At 43.4% G+C, this 23,801-nt stretch overlaps 1 protein-coding gene across 2 annotated transcripts in view; it reads right to left on the bottom strand.

Annotated features, from left to right (window-relative positions):
- Positions 1 to 12,217: 12,217 nt before the first annotated feature.
- Positions 12,218 to 23,801, bottom strand: part of PDE8A (phosphodiesterase 8A) — a 136,252-nt gene continuing 124,668 nt past the window's right edge. The window contains exons 18-23 of one of the 2 annotated variants that reach the window (XM_026060607.1): positions 21,943 to 22,160; positions 20,952 to 21,084; positions 15,513 to 15,677; positions 14,442 to 14,571; positions 13,566 to 13,685; positions 12,218 to 13,483 (exon numbers count right to left, since the gene is read on the bottom strand). In XM_026060607.1, coding sequence (XP_025916392.1) covers positions 13,579 to 13,685; positions 14,442 to 14,571; positions 15,513 to 15,677; positions 20,952 to 21,084; positions 21,943 to 22,160 — 753 coding nt within the window. In that variant the 3' untranslated portion in view covers positions 12,218 to 13,483; positions 13,566 to 13,578. Of the gene's footprint in view, positions 13,686 to 14,441; positions 14,572 to 15,512; positions 15,678 to 20,951; positions 21,085 to 21,942; positions 22,161 to 23,801 lie in introns of both variants that reach the window. The other variant, XM_026060606.1, reaches the window with a different exon arrangement.

The raw sequence follows: 23,801 nt of genomic DNA, 5'->3' as shown, positions 1-23,801 counted from the left end.
CTTTATGACTTTAAAATTGTGGGGGCTCCCGGCTGCCCGTGGAGGATCCCTCGGCGTCCAGCTGCCCGCGGGGCGAGGCGAGGCGAGGCGGGAGGGAAGCGGCCGGTCTCCGGCGCTGCCTCCAACCCCCCCAGCTACCACCTTTGCAAAACGCCGGGGTAAAAGCCTGCGGCATCCGGATGGCAGCAAATGCCCGATTAAATAATTCGTGCTGCGGGCGCTTCAGCGCTGGGCCCCGGCGCGCACACCCGGGCGCGTAGGCCCTGCTTCGCCCTTGGCTGCGGCTCCTCGGGTTGGCGTCGTGCAGGGGGCTGCGTGGAGCAGCGTGTGCTGGGGGGGAATTATTAATGTTTTTAATGGGAGCTCGACGTTTTGGCAGGAGACCCCAACACCGGTGATGCCTCTGTTCTCCCGCCCAACTTCCCTGCGTCCAGGCGCTGTGCGAGGCCACCACGGTGGCTGACGAGGCCCCGCGACGGTCGTGGGAGCCGACGGCGTCGCCGCAGGGCCGTCGGTGCCGCCCGGCGCTAAGGCGGCGCGCGCCCCGCGGCAGCCTGGTGGCATGTGTCGCACCAAGGCGCAGCAGCAGCACCGTCAGCGGGACGCGGAGGCGCAGCGCCTGAGCCCTCCCTTCTGCCTCGCGGTTCTCCCGTTCCGGGAGCTGCCAGCACCACACGACAAATCGCTACTGTTCAGGCGCCCTGGAGCCGCTAATTAGAAAAGCAGATCTACAGGAGCAGCCTGGGATCGCTCCCTGCCTGGGAAGAGGCAGTTAACGTTGGAAAGGGGAACAGCACAGAGGCTGCAACTGGCAAAGGCAGGGCAGGCTCCAGCCGARCTGGGCAGCGCTGGCTTTCAGGCCCTATTTCAGTAATAGTGTTTTCCAGAGGAAAATATTTTTGACCAAGTAATTTTTGAGCAAGTCTAAGTCCACTGCTTACTGTAGCTTACCTCATTGTAAGATGGGCAGCAAAAACATGGAACTCTCTGCTTTATTCCTCCAAAGGCTCTGTTTATAACTCCTTTATTTCCTCTAACAGCCCTCCAAGTGCTACCATCTTGTATAACACCTGCTTATCTTGTCTGTCTCCTTTCCTTTCCATAACAAGTGCTTGATCCTGCAAAGATGTAAGCGTTTGAATAACATCCTGCCCCAGGGTTGGACAAACGATTTCCTTTTCCCTCAGGCCCTGCACTGGGCACAGCTCTGGCACGGGGTGAATGAGAGCCGGTGAGCTCGCGGTTGCAGCAGCAGCCAGGTTTTCACGAGCAGCACTGGAAGCCAGGGCGCAGTTGCTGATTTATTTTAACATTTGTGGCAGGCGTTCCCTAGCCCCCAGATCAGCCTGCATGGGCACTGATCGTCCAGGTTGGGTTGGGCTACATATGGCATGTAGAGTCCCTTTATTTGGGTGTATTTTGCAGCCCCCTGGAGACACTCTCAATCTCTAAACAAAATTCCTTGTGTTCCATTTACAGTCYTTGAAAGCTCATGGTCAGAAAATGGCTCAGGATACTTCAGATCTCCCCCCGCTCCCCATTCCTCTCCCATGCTGAGCTGAAAGCTGCAGATAGACTGCAGGAGTAAATGTGCTTATTGTGCCTGTAGAGTGAGACTCAGAAATATTTCATGGTTGCCTATGTAATAAAATGCTTGTTGAAATGAATATTGAATGGCCTGGCCATTTATAGTCCAAGTTTGTAAAGCTTTCTTGTAGCAAGACTTAGTAGCAGGCCTGCTCAGCTTTTCCTGCTTCTAGTTCTGCTCCAAAAGAAAATTTATGAAGCCACAGTAAGTTTCCATGCAGTACAGACCCACCTGAACCAGATGGTAACGGGGAAGGAGGACTTGGTGTGGCTTCACTACAGTGATCAGCGCCTGGTTTAATCTGGCTCTTACCCACATTGCAAAGCAATATCCAAGTTCTTCTGCCTTCGCTGGTCCTACAGGCTGCCGTGTACTTCTGGGTCTGTATCCTGTGGATCTTCGCGTGGCAATGGGCAGAGTCGTGCTGTGAGCTTCCTGCCATGACTGTGGGATGGCACTGGAGGGGCATGTGTCACTTAGTGTGTATTCTTCTGGCAAAAGGGACAGGCTACTGATATCCTGTACTGCCCTCCACAGCAGTTAGCTTGGCTCAGAAGCACTGCTCAAGTCCTTTGAGCAGGTTTCGTGAACAGCTGGCAGGTGGGGATGAGAAGCAACACAGGAATAAGAGGTGGTTAAGACATACCATAAGAAAAGATGACCTGGTGAGGAAAGTCTTGAGGGAGTACCTGGTGCTCAGATACTACCTTTTAGTATGGGCACAGGGCTTGTGGGAGGGGTTTGGTACCCTCTTATTACGTGAAATCGTTTCATTTCTTAGAGGTTATCCCCACCAAGAGTCAAACTGGCCAGCCAAACATGAAGCCATGTTTGTGTGCTTCCCTCTTCCGGCAGCAGTGAGTCATTAGAAGGGCTCAGCTGCTCATGAAAGTGCAGCTGTTTTGCTCTCTCCTGATCCAGCTGCACGCTTGTGTTTCACTGCGCTCGTAATCCTGCTGGGCCTCCCAAGGACTGTCAAAGGCAGGAAAAACAGACATGGGAGAGAAGGCCTGGGAGGGGCTGGTTACCGAGGCTCAGCACAGAGGGAGCTGTTACACATGAGGACAGGCTGCTGGGCTTCATTCATGACTTTTTATTCTTGCACAAAGCAAAGAGCTAGCCCTGGGTGAAGAGCAGTAGCCATAAAGCACCTCTACAGTCTCCATATTCTGGTGATAACAAAGATCTGCTTGGTCTCAGCAAAAGAAAAGCAGTTGCTCATCAGACTTCTCTTCCAAGCAAAGTAAACACTTTGCTTCCTGCCCTTGAAATGGCTTATCAAAGAGCAATATCTAATCAAAGCCTCTTTCAAGCCTGGGCTAACTACCATTTGTGCTATTATTAACTCRAGGCAATTTGGGAAGGGGAGGTAGGGGGCTTTGATTCCTCTGACATGAAAGCTTTAAAGAAGAGAAAGAAGTCACAGTATCGACCTGTGATGCCACTGCATACAGATAAAAGCCTAGCTGTCATTTTTGCCTGCAGAGCCTCACCGTGACTTCAATGGCTTGACTTTGGGATAGTTCAAGCCTGATTTATGAGCTGCAGCTTGTCCACTCTGGTCCCACAGAGCATGACCTTTCTTCTGCACCATCACCCACATGCCAGCATGGAGAAGGTCACATCACTCCCATCCCCATACATGGAAGCACATGATCTAAAGTGATGATTTTATTTCCAGTTCTGTTACGCCCCAAACTTCTGAGCATGCCCAAAGAGATCACTTGTATTGACACACAGGAAAGGACACTTTACAGAAGTAATTACAGAAGTAATCTGACTTCCTCACAGCCCATCAGACTTGAAAGAAAACCTACATTCCTGGTGCAGAACTTCACAACAACCGCTTCAAATTCAGCATCTTCATGGTTACAACCTGTTCTCTTGCTTTGCAATCCTCTCACTGTACATTAACTCTGAAGTTAATATGTGGCTCCTAAGAGAGTTAAATAAGCCAGAAAGGTCAAAAGCTAGACAGACACAAATACAAATGTATATACAAAGATCTGTTTAAGTTTGCTATTTTTTTTCTTTGCTTCACATGGAAAAGCAACTGTCAGCTTTTAGGCTATGCTGTGTCCTTTTGGTCCCTCAGTGGCTTTTTGTATAAGGCTAGTGTATCTTGGCTGACACTGAGTGACTCAGTTGCAATTTCAGTTTCCCTAGGGCCTTGACATGATTACAGTCCAGTGATGGTCCCTAGCCTGCATCCCTAAATAGTCTTGTTATGGCTGGAGATAGTAACTTTAAGATTTTGCTGGGGATTCTAAGGAAGAAAACGGATAAGTATCATCAATATTATTCATGCCAAGAGGGCTAGATTAAGCATGCACTTTTTAAAGATTTATTTTTGGGGAACTGATTCCTATTTTATGCTTCTCCTTTGTTTTACTTTCTGGCAATTGGGACAGGTGAAGCACAAGCAATCGCAAGAGCTGAGTCTTGTATGTTGACACAGCCACGGAGGCCACCCTTCGCGCTGGGTGCTGCCCCATATTGTGTCCTTCCTTCACAGCCCCGTTCTGGGCCATGGGCTGGGAGGGACTCTGCCGCTGAAGGCGTACAAACAAAACACACGCCCTTGGCCACTGCCCCGCACTGCCGCTTCTCTCCAGCCTGAGAGCTGAGAGCAGCCACGGTGTTGCCCTGTGCAGCATCTGGCCTGTTGGATCTGCGGGCACTGCAGAGGCCTGGGAAATGCAGGCTACTGGGGGGGGGGGGGAACGGGACGGAGCGGGTCCCTCCCGTTGCCTAATCATCGTTAGATGTTTTTAAATGGCTTGTCCGAGTTAACTATGCAGTAGAGCGAGAGAGTCAAAGAAGTACTAGTCATCTGTTTCATGGAATAGGATACGATAGCAAAGTAGAGGGCAACTGTGGCTGGCAAATGTTGAAGGTGATAGGAAGGAAGGGTAATATTAACTGATAGAGCAATCTAACCCTTCTGCCAGCTTCAGTGAACAGCACATGAGCACTGAAAACCAAATTCATCAGCAGAGACTTAGCAGCATTGTGCATGGCTCTTGTTTGGAGCACAGACCACCACAACCGACCTCACCACACTGATGCAAAAGCATCTTCTTTACCCACAATCTTGAAAAGGAATAATTCTTGTACTGTGGTTACAAATAGGAGTTAGGTTATAGTTCTCTTTGTACAATAATAAACAAGGAACTAAGTAGAAACCAACACCAAATACCAMCAACAACGCCAGCTGCAGTGTCAAGTAGACCTCATCTCTGGTAGCAAACACTGCTCCATCAGTCGTACTGATGGTAGAGGTGTGAGGAAAGAGTGACTTGTTCTTGCCATGAAATTCCACAGCATCAGATCAGAGCTCCATAGGCAGAAGCTTGCTCTTTCATCACTTTTATCTCCAACTGAACTACACCCACGGTGACATGGGCCTAGTTTACGCTAGACCTTGTAGTGGTGACACACGGCCACCCAGGACCAGCCCTCACTCTGGGAAGCTGTCTCATGTCATTTTAACAGCTGCCTATGCTCCATCAGACCAAACATCGTCGATCCACAGGGGGATTTTTTTTTTTTCCAGAGAAATACGTGACAGTTATAAAGAGTAGGTCTGTGCAGGAGGACTCTGTGCTTACAGCACCAGTATCAAACCAAAGAAAATCTAAACTCAGGGAGTAGCGGCTGATCAGAGTAGATGGAAGAATGAACTTTACTCAGCCCATGGCATTTCAGGTACAGCATATAACCATCTGACTCTGTATTTGCAATCAGTCTGGGGGCAGACTTACTTCAGAAAGCCAACATGATCTGAAAGGTGGATCTGTGGGTAAAAAAATAACAGCTGAGAGGCAGAATATGGGCTGAACTAAGCCAGTGAAAGAGAAGTATAGTTTGAAATCAGTACATTAGGAATGTGTTTTACTTGAAAGTCCCGTGGTGGAGCTATTGCTTGGAAGACCGTTCTCTGTGTGATGCTCAGCTTAAAAAAAAAACCAAAAMCCCCACCCTTTTTAAGACTCTTCTAGAAACTCTGTTGACTCTTGTTGCAACAAAAGCAACACAACCACCACTTTCCTAACACATACTGAGCCAGATTTAAATATGTCACTGATTACTTACTTAAATATTGTTAGGTATGTTCTCTGATGTGGTTCAAAGAGCATTTTTTAATTTAAAACAGCTTATTTCAAAACAAGGCTTTTTTTTTTTTTTTTTTTTTCCATGTTCATGGCATGATGGAGTAGAGAAAACTTTCTGCTTCCTGACCTTGACTTGTCAGAGATTTCTCATTATATGGGACAGCATATTTGCACTGAGTCTGCCAGCATGGATTTTCACGGGCAAAGAGGCTGCTCAGTTTTGGGGCTTGGAGGTATGGAGGGGAGAATTTAATTCTGCTGTAGTGATGTCCTGAACACTGTTCATGCAGTTGGATGTTTTCTCCATATCTGTCCCCCAAAGCGGTGTCTGATGTTACACATACCGTTCTCAGTCCAGGCACTGGCTCGGTGTGCTTAGGCTGGGCATCTTGCCTGTTTCCTAATGCTTGCATTCACACGGCATCATTGCAGTCCTGCTTACGGTAAACGGCGGCTGAAATAGCTGGCACCACCCGCAGCTGGGGACAGGCCTGGACTCAGCGTGCACCCTCCCTTGGCGTTCAGCACGCCCTTGCTCTCACTGAAGCTGGGAGACAGCGGCATGGTAGGAAGGATTTCTTGCTTCTCAGGAGCTCTGACCAGGAGCTCTGTAAAGTGGCAGTGACAGATCATTATGAAATCACCTGCTTTCTAGTTTTCTCTTACCACTTTCTTTGTAAGTCAGCATGGCTCAAACCAGAGCTCTCAAGAGCGATCTGGTAGCCCCAGGTCTAGGCCAAGGTTTCCGCTGGACGGCCTCAGACAAGCCACTGTACTTCTCTGCAGCCTTTTTTTACCCACTTGCAAAAGGGCTGTATGGGTCTGCTTGTAAAGCACTTGGGGAATCTATCAAGAAAAAAATTTCTTGCAAAGAAAAATATTAGCAGCAAAGTAACTTTTTTTTTTTTTTAGGCAAAAAGGGACAGTTCTCACTGAAGGTGCAAAGCAATATTCCTAACACATCCCATGCTTCAAATACCAAGGGAATCCAGTCAAGCATGCTCCAGTTCATCTTTATGGCTGAGGACCACCCATACCTCCTCCCAAGGAGCCAGAGCGCTGCAGGGTCACTAGGATGACATCATTCTCCTCGGTTAAAAAATGTGCCGCACACTGAACTTGGCGCTCAGCGTGCTCTGGTTCAGCTAAGAGCTGATGTAATGAACCTAGTGAAGGATTTACATCAAATACCACTTTGGAATATTAAAGACAGACAGGAACAACTTTTCACTTGAATAATTACACACTGGCTGAATTCCTCTAATTTCAAAAGCAGGCAATCACCTTCCTCACTTCCTATCTAAAACTGTGTGTGTCGCTATGCTATTTCTCCACCTCAGGAGAAATGTGTGTGATTACAGGATGAAGTAACTTCTGTTAATTAGCAGGGACTGAACTGTGTAAGATTATCTTAGCTCTAGCAATGACTCTTGCCACTCGAGGGGGGGAGCAAGCAAACCAAGAAAAGAGCGATTCAAATTTCAACAAGTGTCCAGGCTGCTTGTATTTGCTCATATAACCCTGAAGGCAGAGAGGCCTGGGAATGCGCCTGAGCTGCAATTTGCCTGTGGGAGTATAGTATAAAAGACTGTGCATACACATCCACGCTGCAAGCAGTAGTGATGCACTGCTCACAAGCTGTTTTAGTTACTACGTTTATGCTCTCCTTCTGCCTGTGGATACCATTGAAAGGCTTTCAGCCATTATGTGGTATTTTTCCAGGCTTTCTTTAACTTGAATCAGAAAAAGAAAGTGGTATTGTGCTAATCGTTGTAAGCAGCAAGAGTCTGGCTGAATGGCAGGATTTAGACGTGGTGTTAGGGCTCTGTGTTTGAGGGAGATCCAAGGCCAGGGGAAGTTAAGGGAAGTACTTTTAGCAAACTGGATCAGAAGAAAAATGGAAGACAGCAATGGAAGACAGAAGACAGAGGGGAAAACTGGAATATCAGAAGACCAGACTTCTTCCTCTGGCCTGTAAAGACTTACCGTTGAGCCATAGGCAGGGCTTTAAGGTCCAGGACCTCAAAGGTTTTTGGAAGCCTCAAACCTATTTTGTTCATTGGGTTTGGGTCTTCTGGCCTTTTCTGACTCAGTTGCCTTACATATTAAAGAGGCTGCTAAGACATAGCTACACAGGGCTTGCAAAGCTAAATTCACTGAGGTTTGCTTGGAAAGTGTAGGGAAACAAGAAAACACAAATGAAAGCATGAGAGACACTTTGCTCTAGTAACGTTCAAAGCAGGCAGCTGGAGAGAGCATTCAGTGGACTTCAGTACAGAAATCCTTTGCCCACAGAGCCATAGCTTCAATAAAACAAAAAAATATCTGCAGCACCTTGACATTCCCTTTCATCCAAACCAGCAGTACAGGCTGCACAGGGAGGTGGTGGTAATTTGAAAGCTTGTTTTCTGCATCCAAACACCACGTCAGCCTGAAATGCAGTCCATCCTGCTAGCACTTAACGAGCCCCCCTGGGACGGCCGTACCTTGGAGGCATGATGTCACGCATCAGCAGAGAGATTATTTGTTTTGAAGCTTGTGAATAGCTCTGAGACTTCATTTCAAAGTGCTCCACGCAGAGTCATGACTCAAACCCTCCTGGTCTCATGGAAGGGCACAACTGACTACAGTTTCCCTGTGCAGTTTCTGGACACCCTGCAAGGGACTAGTAGATATTTAATTTTATTAGCCTTTATCCTCTTTTGTGAAAGAACAGCTTTGTCATTGCTTGAATTCCTTCACGTTCATGACACATTTTCTTAAGTGTCCTATAAGTGATGTCTATATTGAGACAAGTAGAGACAGCTACAGAGAAAAGCAATGGAGCAAAAAGCTAGGTATCCATTCCATTTCAGGTGATTTTTAATCTATATTCAGCCATTGGGAAAACTGTAGTATGAAAGCCAACTTCAGACCTGTGACAAGCTAGCTGTGGACAGCACCTCTCGTTCCTCTGTTTTAAGAATAATCCGTTACTACACAGCGTTTTGTACCTGTCTCTTGAAGGGTCTAAGATATTCCCCTAGGACAATTCACTGAGGAGCCAACATTCTTCTACCAGATCATAATAATTCCAGACTTATCTGGAAGCAACTAAAATGATAGCCAGGTTTAGCAGCAGTATTGCCAGATTGAAAATAGAGCCTGGAAAATAGAGCTAATAATTCTGAATGGGTCATTTAATGCTGGATGCTGAGCCTTATTCAATTTAAAAACTCAAAGCTTTAAGATTAAAACCCCAGAGGCAAAAAGAACTCTCCGTCATCAAGGCTACATTGGAATTAACACTTGTATTAGCATTAAACCAAGAGTAAACGAAAAGTATACACACTATTTAAAACTGCCAGCCCATCTGAAGCTGGGAATAATTTCAAGCATACTGTCAGTTTATTTCAATGTTCTCCCTTCCGCGGTGAAGGACCTTTACTACATCAGTAAATCCAGAGTTTCTGTCCCAAGCAGAGTTCCATCACTGGGTGAGAGTTCAGAAAACAAGAGCAAAGATACTAAACTAAACTAAACTAAACTAAACTAAACTAAACCAAACCCTTGTTCAGAGCACAGGGCATTTGACGTTGATGTGTAGTCTTGGAGAAGAAAGAAGGGGGATCTGAAATGGCTGAAGAATTTGCAGTGGGATCCAGAGACATCTAGATCCTGGAGCAATGAATGTCAGATCAGAGCTTGTACCGTTTCACAACAAAAAAAAMCCTTCCACTTCCTTGGCCAGCAGCCTGGTCTCTCCCCACCATGAAGCTCACGCAGCCTTCCACTGCACAGAAGGCTTAAGATGTATTTGTTCACCATAAAAGTCTTCACACGCAGTGTTTTTCCAAACACCCTTCTAGAGTCATACAGTGACTCCATCACTACAAAAAAATGGTGTAACTCTCCAAAGTGTTTTGTTTTTTTTTACTAATAATGAAAGTTTGTCTTTAGGCAATGCAACAGGCTATCAGACAGGGGGGTTATCTATCTATTTACTCCTAAGATGAGGTTATTTATTTGGTAGAGTGGAATGAAATGAGACAAATGTCTGGGTTTACTTAGTTATTTTTTTAAGTCTTCGAAAAAAAGTTCTAGTCTTATGGTAGGTTAAACTGCAGATGTAGGAAAGCGAAATCCCGCACAAGGAAACCAGAGCTAGTTACTGGGACTAAAAAGATGATAGAATTACCTCATGTATTTTAAAAATGAAAATTTTTAAAAGGAGCTACTCCCTGTGATCTTTTAACCTGTTTGATCTCCTGATCTTTATTTAACAAAAAAATGCTAAAGTCCTCTGCCAATTCATAGCTCGCTCGACGATATTTTTAGCCTTATTTTTACAAACCTGTTGTCAGAGACAGAAACAATCGGAGCGAACCCACCCTTTGCTGATGCCCTTTTGCGCAGCATTTGGCCTGCCTGCAGCCAGGGACAATGTACACGAGAGGAAGCTGCACAGGAAAGGTGGGAGGTGGTGTGGGATGAAATTGGAAATAGCAATGTTGAACCGTATAGCTCAGCTCTTTGGTTATGTTTAGCACAAAGCCCAAGATACAGGTTAGGCATCTTTACGCTGCTTTTGCACCTCCCTAATGTTGATGCTTTTGAGACCCTTTAGGCTCCTGACATAGTTTTATCATTCAAATTATCTACAGTTCCAAGAGATTATTCTAGCAGTCAAAGACTGCTGAACACATCCTCCTACATTAAAAGGCACCAAAACGTGCAGTCTAATTCAGGGATTTTTCCTACGTCACATGAGCAAAATGAAGAAGGCCGTGGGAAGTGTGGTGCAGTATGTGGAGATGGCTGTGAGACTAGAGAGGGACATTTCTCTAGGTAGGAGGAAAGAGCAAGTCCCCTGGACAGTACAGAGTTGCCAGACTGAAAAAGCAAGAGAAATGTGATCTGTAGAGAAGCTGGCTGGGAAAACATCTTGGGTGAGGGTCAGACATGGTAGGTCCAGATTTCCTTTAATCATAATCTGTCCCTGGCAACAGCAAAATTTAGAGGGAGGGACAACAAAATGGGCAGGGCTGCATTCAGTGGCTGCAAACTAGCGTTTCATGTTAAGTGAAGTTATTGTACAGCAATATAGGCATAAATCTGGCTGATACAATAGGCTGATTAGTACAGCTCTACACTCCAAGTAAAGACATTAAAGATGCAGCATGAATCTCAGGGAATTAATCATATTGATCACATCTTTTCAATGATGATGCATCGGGTGGTTTTTATAGCAGATTAAATGAACTGCTTTTACCAWTCGTTAATACAACCAAGTGCATTAACTGCGTTTATGAAGAAATATTTTTTCTCCCTTCCTGCAGACATTCTCTGGACCCATATGCTGTTACTTTTCCTCTCCTCTCCTCCTTGCAGCAGACAAGTAGAGATATTAGAGACAGTGTAATGTAGCTTTCCTCTAATGAGGCCAGAGAATAGCTTTTCCCTGAATAAAGCACAGGCACCTGCATGCAATGGAAGAGATTAACACCAGGTGGCAAATTACAGCTGATTACAATAGATGCATGTATATGGAAACACAATGTAATATTGCCAGGAAAACAAAGCATCTGGCAGCCATCTCTCCCTCTCCTTGCATCCTTCCCCTCCTTGGAAAAGAGGATACTTTGTTCTTTAGTCTTGAATGGGAATATATCCGTTCCTTCACTAATAACTGTAGAACTCCTGGAAGATCAACAAGGTTGCTGTACCCTTGACAAGGACCCCGTTCCCTCTGTGCTGCTATTACTGCTGAGCTAATGCTAGAGCCTGGGTGCTCCTAGGCAGGCTCTAAGCCCCACTGGGTTGGGCAGTATTCAAGCACAGAAGAACTAAAGGGAATTTCCTGCTCTCGCAGCATATAAACCTGATACTAGATAGGAAGGGAGAACACACAAGCAGGGAGAAGGGGGAAAGGCATGACTCAAACCTGCACAGTGGTGAGCTACAAATGGTGGTAGCCTGGGTCTCATCAGCTTGGAGATGAAGGAGAAACACAGAGGCAGGTGACAGCTGGAGAGATCATCCGTTCCTTCCTTATCTGCTTTAAGTTTCCTGCTGCTGCAGCCCCTGAACTGCCCCATCAGCCACTTGTGCTTCTTTCTTCAGAAATGGTTCAAAACGTCCCTTCTCAGGCAGTTGCCTCTGAATTGACATAGCAATTCCTTCTGAGCTCTTGGAGTGCCTTCCTGCCTACCAAAAAGGCCCTTCAGTCCTTCAGCAGAATACAGCATCGCCCTGCTTCTAGCTGTGCCGGGACTTGTCCAAGGGCACAGAAGACATTTTCGATGGTTTGCAAAGGGCAGGCCTCAAACTCAGGGACTTGCTAGCAGTACACCACCTTTCATCACCCTGATGCCAGTCCAAGCCCCCCAGCTCGCCCCTTCTCCAGACAGTAAGCGTCTTAGTTATTTTAAAAAGAATTTCAAGAATCTGTTAGACAGTCTGCAAACTACAAAATAAATATACATTTCACTACAAAATAAATATACATTTCAAATGAAATGGCTAGGACTTTGACACTTCTTAAAATATACATTTTATTATTTTCTGGTGCTTGCTATGAAGGTTTCATTCAAATTGTGAAGGTACACAGCCTTTACAAATTTCTGGAGTTAAAGGTTTTTGTTGTTGTTTTTATGTTCTGTTTCTTTCATGGCAGAGGAAAATACACAGGCTATAAAATGTTGAAATTCATTAGCTGTTTCGTATTACCTCTTCGTATCTGCTGTGGAATGCTTTGTAGAAATACTATATAAAATAAGGCAGACTTTGACAGGGAATTTAATCATAAAATTTCACGGGAGAAAACAAAAAGTTCCAACATATTATTTTCTTTTGTAGCCAAGGGAAGATCAGGTGACCATCACTGGTTTGTGAGAGAACTACTGCAGTTCTGGTGCTCAGACAGTATACATTTCTTGTTTATTTTACTATTCTCAAGTGAGACCTTTTCAATAAAACTTATTTTAATTAACATAAATCAGACAATATTTAAACATACACATCTATCCTTACAGTGCAATAAAAATGTATCATTGTATAGTATTTTATATTTGCATTATGAAAATAAAAGGTCTGTACATCAATTAAACGTATATTAATGAGTATGAATCATGTAAATTTGTAATGCATCTAAAGTTGGCTTTGGCTTTTAAGTATTTATAAATTCATAGAAAATATTGAACATCTAACAAAATAAATAAAACATCATTTTAATCATAGATGCTAACGATCAACCTCAAAAAATCTTGTGTTATTTTTTACATTTGCTACTAAATTTCTTAAAGAGAACTCACTTTCAGTAGTGCTCAGAAGTGAATGATTGCACCTTCTGTGATGTGAAAAAATAGAGTACATCTATTTTTCATAGATCAAAAATTCCTTCATGGAGACTTGCATTTTAAATGTCTGATTGTTCTACGTTACTGTCTTAAGTGCTTATAAAAAGCATGTAGCTTTCCCATAAAAGCTGTGAGTCACTATTAATAGATATTTCTTTTTCACTTGCAGAATTGAGGATTAAGCAAAATCTTCTAGTGACTGTCCTTTTTATGAGGATTCTTCAAGGTCTTCCAGCTTCACATACTGGTATAAAGATAATGCAAAAATATGTTCACTAACAGACCCTCTTCAGTACAAGCACTGCAGCAATCCAGTGTAATTCCACTTGACAGGCTGATTTCATTGGAGTCCACACATGGTAGTTTGAGGGAGTCAACTGCTGACCTCGTGTTCTCTCGAATTTGAAAGTTCCCCCAGCTCATGGGCTAGCCTTACTGTAATACTGAAGAGACCAAAACAAATCTGAAATCACATGAACAAAAGTGAGCTTGAATAAATATGCATCGGGTTAGTAAATTACACACCATGGCCTAATTGCTATTCTGGTGGTGGTCGAAGGCTCCGCAGCTTCCTTTCATCTAGTCCTTTCCAGTATTTAAAGTTATTATCCAGATGCTGCATCAAATTTGGCAGGTCTGCAAATGCTAGGAAAGAAAGGGCAAAGTGTATTTAGTTTGCAGAATTGAAACAGTCACATGATTCTGCCTGCTTAAATATCACTTGAAATGTCTGGGCAACTGTGTTAAGTAGGAATGCTTAAATCTGTCATACTGATAGTTGAGAACGGTTCTGGCTTTACAGCTCTCATCACTCATGCATCTTCCCAGGCTACAGAGAACAGTTCTCTGAGTCTATTTAATACTGGTACTGCAAGCACTAGCAAAGGGACCCGGTTTTCCAGGAGAGGCGTAACTAATTATGCTTGTAATTATTCTACTTCACCAAATCTCTGTCACATCTTATGATCTGGCATTCAGGGGAGTCACATTTCTGACCACTTTTACCACAGAGGCAGCACTTGGGAGGAAATAGCTGCTCCCCCAAGCAGTTTCCAGACTGTAGAAATTTGTCTTGCAGAATAACTCACGTTAACATGGACAAAACAACTATGCACAATGTGTTATCAAAGTGAATGTTCTCCATTTAGAGAGAAGCCAGCTTAAAAAAAGTTAAAACATTGCCTGAAACTCATTTATTAAAGAGAAGCCATGAGAATGGTTCATAGCAATATCAAAATACTTCTAAGCTATAATGAAGTTATTAGGTGTTCTTGAACTGTAGAAATTTTCCTTTTTCTTCACCTATTTTTTAGGAGTTATAAGAAAATGATTTTATATCACAGTACTTTCAAATGCTTGCAAAATACTTATTGATAGGAAATACAGCAGACTTTTGCTTACCATCCCAGGCATCAAACATATCGGTGATGAAGTAATCAATGAATGATATTTGGGATTTGGGGATGCTACAAGTATTTCTGTCAAAAACTGGCATCACCACAGGTAAAGCTTGTCTCTTTTCTTCATCAGTCTGAAAAGAACAGTCTTGTGATTATTCATCTAAGACACATTCTGTTAATGAGCTTCTTTTAGCAACAGATTTCTTGGCACTGACTGGAGTGTGCAATTGCTAAATAAACAGAGGAACCAGAATAAATCTGAAGAACAAGCAAATAAATCCTAAATACCTGATTGTATAGGTTTCAGCCAAACAGCAGACAGCACAGTGCCTTCCAGTGTTTCCAAACAAAGTGACACATTTATGTTCTGCATGTACACACAAAGCTGGTCCTGAGGTACTTCCCGAGTTGCTGATTTAATTTATGACTGCTTTGGAGTTAAAAGATGCTCCGCCATTCTTAATCTCCAACAGAAGTGGCATTCTGTACACACTAGAGGTGGTGAAATATCTTTTTCATCCTCTTTTCCCCCCTTGAGGTACAAAGGCCCAAATTCAGTATTTGGTCTGTCATCTGTAACAACGACTCTGCCCTGGCCTTCCCCCCGTCTTCCTCAGGCCTTTCTTCAGTGCAGTTTGCTGCAAGACTTACAGCATGTCTCGGAGCAAGCGCTGTTCCCACGCTAGCACTGGAACCTGACGATGCCATTCCTGAGGCATAACCAGCATGTGGGCACGCAGAAGGCTCCCTGCCTCTGCGTCTTGTGACAGCAATGCGTTTGCAGGCAAAACTCAGAAAACTAAAACAGCAAACTGAACAACATGAAAGCTTAAGTTTTTCAAAAACTGCACTGTAGAAGCTGCCAATTTCCTTTTGCATGAAGGCGTCTAGTCTTGCATTGGCATGAATAATATCCCACCATTAAAATAAAAAATTTTGTATTTTTCACATTGCATAATGCAGCCTTAAATCTTCTGAGACATAGACAGAGATTGACAGTATAAGCATCCTTCTCTTGCTTTTTAAAGAAATGCTCACCTGGAATTTAAGCAGCCCTTTTTAGCAGCCTTACCTGTGCAAAGTACTCCTCAGAGATGCGTCCAGCCCATTCTATACACTGCTCTAAGGGTCTGCATGGATTGGAAATGTCCGCACACTTTATCAACATGCGTTTGATAAGGATACGGTTTTCGGGAGAGGTGAGAACGTTTTTGACTGACTCTCCATCACCATTATTCTGTAACAGTTGAAAATTAAAAGCAATCCGTTAGCAAGGTCTCTGCACACTTACTCAAAAGCTTTGTGCTTTGGGAATGTTTCTGCAGAGGAACCAGGCCTGCCACTGATGACAGAGTACTTTATGACAAAGTACTTTAAGCTGAACTTACAGGGAAATATGAAGGTTAGCTACAGCTCTGAACTAGCACTGAACTCTCTAGTTTCTGGATTCATTCACTGTCTTTATGACAGATCCCTTGGGCATCTTTGGGCAAGTCACTTAATCCCCCTGTGCCTTATCCGCCTCCTTAAAAGTGTGTTGAGGATCCATTCATCACTGTACACATAGTGATGAGTACTGTTAAGGCAGAAAAAATGTATTTCTCCACTGAAATCCAAAGATTAATGGGCTTTTACATTAAGAGTGGAATATCTGTTAAGAAAAGTGGACTGACCCAAGATGCACAGTCATCTCCTGCACACAAACCTCATCAGCATAAGCATCAATCATTATGGCAGCACTACTGCTATTAGGAGAGTCAGATCCCACACTGCCTCTCAGGCATGCGCCTCCTTTCCCTTCCCCTGGAGCCATGTTAGCCCRTCAGTCTCTGACCTCACTGGGAATTTTGCTTTCTGAGAGTTTATCACTGTTAAAGTGATATATTATGAACATGCTTCAGAACAGCCTCATCTTTTCTCTGCTAGTCTAGAAAAGGTTTCAGCCCACACATGCCCTATATTTGGTTCCCAGGCTGCACATACCAGCATGTGAACAGTACTTAGAGCCAGTACACAGTTAATACAAGTAAAGGTTCCAYTGATCCAGATCAGAGGCTATTTTCTATGGAGTTCTGATGAAAGAAGTTTCCAAAGGATAGGGATTCATGATTAAAATACCTAAAAAATCACCCATAGGGACCTCATTATTACTTGAAACTTTACCTGGATGGGTGCATACAGAGATTTACTACATAGTCTCTTATCTTCTACTTGTATTAGCAACTCTTTGAAGCAAGGAATATACCAGAGTTCTCTAGCACCTACCAAGGCCTTGCTTTATATTTGATGCAGCAAAGAAGTAACAGGAATAATAATAATAATAATAATAATAATAATGCCACCAGTTGCCGCTGTGCTTTGTATGAAGAGGTAGATACTAGTCAGCTTCTACAAAGAAGCAGAAACAATCTGATCTTTTATTAGGACACACTCTTCATTATTTGGAAGAAAATTCTTTCTCAAGGAAGAAACTGATTATTAATCTAAAAATTATTAGGTGGTAGTTTTCTGGTTCAGAAACACCAGCTCTACAGTTTCCACCAAAATGAGACTCCAGAACCAGTTCTTCTCCGCATTTTTAGATATACAGCAGGGAAAATACAGAGGAAAGAAAGTGAGTTGCATGCATCTCCAATTGCACGGAAGAAACTGATTAGAGATCACTCAGTTAAGACAGCAGATAACATCCTCCTAGGTAAATCACCAGGAATCAAGAAAGGATGTTTACTTCCGTGATCCGTTCAAACCAAGAGCACAGTTCTGGTTGCTGGATACGGATGTCTTGGGAATAAAATGTGCTAACTGTGCTTAGTCCCAGCATCCTGCTCAGAGTGCAGAGGTGTCTCTGCATGTCAGATGTTGGCTTCCTGTCAGAGGCTTAGGTGACATCATGAAGGGAAATGGGAGGATAAAGGATGCTGGAGCTGGAATGGATTTTTTTCAGTTTATGAAACAAAAGAAGAAAGGAAACAAACAGCAGCTTCTCAGCATGGCTCTTTGAACAAATATGTATAAAAATAATAAATAAAAAAAATAAGTGGAACTGTCCCATTTGGAACACATGGTTGGCAGCTCAGCCTGCAAACATTACACTGAGTCACAGCCATGCCTGGAAAACAGGCCAGGAAACACACTTTGCCGCTACAACCAGATACACAACTGGACTTGAGAGAGGATCTGCCAGTGTTGTTCTGCTAGTAACAAGCACAGTAAATGATTGCTTTTACCCACTCAAACATTATGGGCCATTTAGTGGGAATCTGCTGAACTGGGAAACTCATAACTAAAAGAAAGAAAACATTTTGCTTCCTGATCTGGATAAAAACCTAACCATTGTTCCTAACCATTTTTGAAGACTACTGTAGGTCTAATTACTCCTGCCTTAGTGGCTTGACTAGATAACCTCTTGAGTTGACCACTGCCCTCATCTCTGGGACTCTATGCTGCATCCCCTGTCTTCACAGGTTCTGCAGCTCCTCTTAGTCCTCCTTTCTCCTCACAACACGCATCATTTCCTCCTTGCTTCTGTCAGACATACCCATTTCTCATTCTCCTTTCCTCCTCCATCTAGTCCCTTTTCGCTCCTTTCTTTTCTGGCTGGAGAATCAGTCCTTCAGTGTGCCTACGTGCCAGACTACCCTGCGGGGTGAGCAGGGATGTGGTGTGGTAGTGCTGGAATGAGTAAAGGAGCTGCTGTCAAACAGCTCCTTCCCCTACAGACCACTGCAGGCAGACAGAGGAGTGCCTAGCTTTGCCGGGCTAGCTCAGTTGCTTAAGTCTACCAAGATTAACTCCCCCTTCTTGTTTTCTTGTTATTACAGTCAAGAAATTGAGCAGAACTGTTTAGCCTCACAATTTTCCATCCATTTTGCCAGCCTTATGTTTCCATTAAAATCTCCTGAAACAAAAAATGTCCATCAGGCATTCAAATAAGTGTATTATTGTGTTATTTCTTAATTTTTTTCTCAAGCAAAATCTGGTCCTGGAAAACAAAAACACTCCATGATTATGAATTAATACAAATACACGTTTTGAAAAAAGATAAATCTAAAATGAAAAAGTCCAATCATCTACAGCTATGCTTGTAGGCTAGCCTGGAGGCTGACACTTCATATTAAAAGATCTTGTTTAATRCTGTTCATAACTGCCAATTTAAATTGTTTGGTTGAAGTTTCCCCACCAGGTGTCCACCTCAGGCAAAGATTTTTTTTCCGTGAAAATTGCAGTTAAAAATATTTTGGTGGCTTCTAAATACAAGGTTAGGGGAAATAAGCTGTTCATGCTGATAGTAAAAAATATTGCCCTTTCTTTCTTTTCTAATACCTTCACACCTTCATGAGTGAGGACCTGGAATTTAGTTGGAGGGATAGTTTTGGGGTAAGGCAATCACCATCGCTGTGCAAATCTGCTGGATGAGTTACAAGCTTTGGAAAAAGAAATTTGTGGTTTGTGTAGACTCAGTAGGGATTGCTGGAGCCTGGGATTGACCAGGACTCTCCCTGTAACTGTAGTTCTTGGCTGTGCTGGACCAGGCATTATGCAGGTCCAGGTTTTGTAACTAAGAACAGGGAGCCCATCAAAGCCTGCTGAAAACAGCAGCGTGGAAGAGGAGGTTGCTGCCTGATTTGAATGCAAAAAAGGAGAAGAGAGGGAGTAGAGTGGCTCAAAGAGCCTGGGAGCTGTGAAGGAGACAGAGCAGACTGGCAAGCAAACAGAACGGGGAGAGGGGAGGAAGGCTGAAAAAGGAGGGGGTTGTTGAGTGAGGAAGCGAGTGCTGGAAAAAGGAGGAAGAGACGGAGCCAGTGGGAAGCCAAGGAGCAGAGTGGCAGGGGAGAACTGGAAACAGCAGGACAAGCCAGTGGGCAGTGAAGAGACTCTGAAATCAGAGAAGTGCCTGTGAAAACCAGAATTTGATGATATACTTAAGGCCTGACTGCATCTAATATGTGTGTATAAATGGAGCCTGTAGGCTGAAGAGATGGTGTTAGTTCTGTCATTTACTAAGCTTTGGAAACAACTTTACAATTTAAGCATGTTTTTTGACCAACCTTTCTTTACTGGCAATAGGTAGGAGACCACCTGTAGTAACTCAGGCTTAACTACTAAATCATCCATCTAAGGACAAATGTATACAGAAACTAGTTGTCTCCTCCAGGTTCTGGCAGCAGTGGACAGGCACTTGTTACAAAGTGGAGATGTGTCCTGGGCAGAGAACTTCATAATTATATAAGGTCCAATGCAACACCCACAGAAATTAGTATTAGTCTCTCTGTGACTTTAAGCCACGTTCTGCGATGTGAGGCTGTCTGGGAAAAATACTTCATAGCCGCAGACTTAACAGCCTTTCTCCTAGTTTAGTCAGTAAAACAGTATCCTACTGGGACTTTGGCTTCACATTCACATACTTCTCATTAGCATCACTGGGTGCCAAGAACAAAGCTAATTCTAGCATATGCTCCTATGGACAAAGATATTCTCCATCTAGCTCCAATCTGCTTCTGATGGGTGAGGAATGAGATCTGTGCCTCTCCCACCCTCTGATGACAAAAAGACTGCCCCCCCCCCTTACACCCAACATTCAAATATGTGGCTTTCTAAAAACACGGTAAGAAAACACAGAAAACCATTACAGCTCCTACAGGACGTTGCCACCAATGCAAACTTTATTATAACCATTTCTGAAAATCTTCTCTTTGCAAAAACCATTCCAACAAAATTATACACTGCTCTTACTGGCAACAAAACTGCTGGTTGAAGCTGTTATTGAAACTGGTGTGGTTTTTCCAAATGAGTTCCTAACAGGCAATTTCATTGTGTCCATGGGGTTCCAGATGGCTATTGATTATGTCTATATGATACATAATGCCACCAACATCTATTTTAAAGATTAAAAAAGAAAGCAGGCAGAAAACCTATGAATGGTGCCAGGCAGCACTGAAAGCTGAGGTCCCTCACTTACACAGAGTGTGTCATATGGCAGTCAATATACCTGCCCTTAGGCTACGCTACCAGCAGCTCCTGTTTTGAGTGAGGGAGTAATTCAACTTCTGTTCTGAGGCAAATCACGGTCCCTTTGCAGAAATGACCAACAAGAACACTAGGCCTTGCCGCTAGTACCCTCTCCATGGGAGCAACAGGGGTTGCTTACTAMGTAGCCATCAACACTAAAAGGTCTCTGGATCACTAATCATTTTGCTATTGCAGGATTCATGGCATTTTTAACAGGAAAATACATATGCCAAGCTTTTGGTCCCACATACATGGCTGGTTCTCATAAAACATCACAGCACTGCAATATTAATAGGATCCAAGTGACTCCCACCCATCTTCAAAATGTGTGATGACCATGTTAAGCAGAGGGCGTTCAAACCCAGAGGTGAAAGACATTTCTAATCTCTCTTTCTCCATGTTTCTGATGAACTTTCTCAGAATACTATGTAGGAATTTCCTATTGCCAAGGGTTCCCAGGCCCTGCCTAGTCATTTTAGAGAAGACTTGCAGTGTTGCTTACCCCATTTTCTTCTAGCGCTGCCAAGGGTTTATTAATGCTGTTGACAAACTTGTTGACATGCTCAAAGTGCTTTGTCATTTCTGTTGCTAAGACCATGTCAATAATGGCTTGGCGAAGGGTTCGATACTCATTCCTGTTTAAAGAAGGAAACGATTAAGAATGCCAGCTAGTTCACAAAGGGTTGCTTGCTAAACAAGTCTAACAAAAATACTACAGACCATTTGTGTTGTAGAGAGGTGCTGAGGGAAGAAAGAACAGTGAGAAAGGCTGGGGAAGCTGCATCTATCCTGGATAAAGTACCTGTTGGTGTGCAGAGACATATGTGCTAAAGGCGTGACTGGATCTTTAGGAGAAACAGTGCAAGAGCTGGGCAGAAGCAGAGGCACCAGCTACGCAGCAGGGCTGCCAGGACATGTCACACTGGCATGTTCCCAAGGCTTTTAGCACAGACACTTAAGCAGTGGCTCATGCTCCAGCCAAGTTTTCAGCAATACTTTTCTGCTGTGTTGAGAATGCCAAGGCAATGGTCACATCCTCCCCCTAAATGCTTTTCCAGAGCTGGAAGAAGAGCAACAGGTCCTTGCATTATCCATTGCAACAAGGCATTTAATTTTTTAGTGATGCTCCCTGAGTTTTCCATTCTTCTACCCAGCAAACACCTACCCACTCAGCCACAGCTTGTCCTCTGTGTCCAGGGATACAAAATGATTCTCCTAGACTTGCTAATGTGAGAATTACATTGTAAATTCCTTAGGCAAGGTCTGTCTTTTTATCCACAGGAGAAACCTAAGCTACAGGATGACTCCTAAGCCTCTGCAGGACAGATACAGAGGCACGGTACTGTTTTAGAAGCAAACTTTCACAAGGGCTACATACAATTGTCCACAAGGTACTGCCCTCTTCCAGGATGCTTGTTTGCATTATCTTATGATACACAGAAGAAAGGAAGAAATGTCAGTGGGCAGAAAAGTACCCCAGGTTTTGAGCTTACCTCTCCATGCTTTTAAATATATTGCATTTGTCATCCCGGGTGGTGAGCTGGAAAGCCAGGGCAGCGTGATGGCTCTCCAGCACTGCGGTGTCATTGTAGAGTATTGCTAGCTCACTGCCAGCATTGCACAGGAAAGAATTTGTTCTTCCTGGGTGATCCACATCATGGACTGTGGCAGCAATGAGAGCGGCAACCTCATCAATTGGATCCAAAGTTTGCTGAAAATAGAAGGATGCTTAGTTTTCCTGGCAGACTCATTAGAAACTCTACTCTGTCCATAAAGGTTAAGCCAAGTTCCTGAGGGACAAAAGCCAGAACTCTGGAGATCATTGAGGGTCAGATGTTCTAGACAGAGCAATGGAAAAATCATTATAAGCTTCACTGAACATTGCATGACATTTTTGGCCATTTTGTGCCTGCTGAATTTTGCCTTCGTCACACCTTTGACAAAGTGCATCATATTAAACAGATAGAAAACACCAAACTAGTTTGTGTTTTCTAGCAACACAGAAACCACCTTCACTCAGAATTAGGGTATTTGGCTTGGAAGAAGGACCGATACTGCTAAAAATTATTCTATTTCCATCAGACAACTTCATTTCTTCTGAAAATTTAACGTGTTCTAATCACATTTCATGTATGTGTTGGCTAGGTTTGTGTTTTGTAAAGAATATTTCACATATATCCAGTTCTATAATAATAGTGTCCAGGAGCTACAGCTGTATGAATTCTATGAAGAATTCTTGATGGTTTATATCCACGGAAAAATTACATGACACTGTTCTGTACTTTCTGTACCAGATTCTGGTTCTCTTAGCATGCTGTACTCCATGGTTTATGTCTAGTAATATTTGTCATTGCTTTATATCCAGTTATACTGATCCTATAATGAAATACAGAACTATTTGTCTTTTAAGTTTTTATATTGTAAGTTTTAATACTGTATTAAAAGCATAAAGGAGAAAAAGTACCAAGCATCTCAGAAAACTATTGTACATAGTCAGAAACTAGCCTTTATGTTGTGTTTATGCTGGGCTTTTTGTGAAGGGTCATATACTCAAAACACTTATGTCAAAATTTTAATAACAAAATGAAAGAGAAACAGGAGCAGAGATGTTCCCATTTGGATCTGGAAGCAGGCCAGATATTTTCCATTCTGATTAGTCTGAATTTAAGGTCCAAATTCCCAGCTCGGTTTGACAGTAACACTCAGAATGGTCAAACTTGGTAGGTGAATTCATGAAATTAGTGCGGTGAGTTGACTTTGATGGAGCTAGGATATTACTCATTAAGGGTTGTCAGCAGTGTTTGTGGAGAACAAGAAAAGGCAAAGAATATTTCTGCCCTAGGTTCATAGCTAGCATTGTCTGAAAATAGTCTGCTGTGTATTAACATCTTCCTTCTTTCTTTCAGCTGCTGCTCATGGGATTTTGTTTTTGTGGCATGAAGTTAAGAGAGAGAGAGACATTTTAGAGCAGGCTCTCATCTGAGGGGTGCACCATCTCATCTGTGTTTCTTGTACCTTTCTCAGGTAGTATGTTGGCTTATTCAATTCATTTGCAACAACAGTAACAGCCAGATTTTGCCTGAACCTGACATGAGCTGCAGAAGCTGCTCGTGTACTGGCTGTGAAGAACTACTCATTCTCACTGGGGCATGGAGGTGGTTGTCTCCACTCACAGCACTCCAAGGAGGCAAGATGCAGGCACAGCAACCCACCGCTCTGTCCCACACTAGCCAACCAAGAAAGACAACCAAAGCAGGAGGTGATTTGGATCTGAAGGTCATTCTGCTTCCTGAACTCAGGCTGTGCCTGCTGCCACCCTCTCTTTTCAGGGATCAACCTGAATAGAAATTCC

Source organism: Apteryx rowi, unplaced genomic scaffold (assembly GCF_003343035.1).
Source record: "Apteryx rowi isolate R43461 unplaced genomic scaffold, aptRow1 scaffold_17, whole genome shotgun sequence".
In the NCBI taxonomy this organism is placed as follows: domain Eukaryota; kingdom Metazoa; phylum Chordata; class Aves; order Apterygiformes; family Apterygidae; genus Apteryx; species Apteryx rowi.
This window is presented reverse-complemented; position numbering and strand designations above follow the sequence as displayed.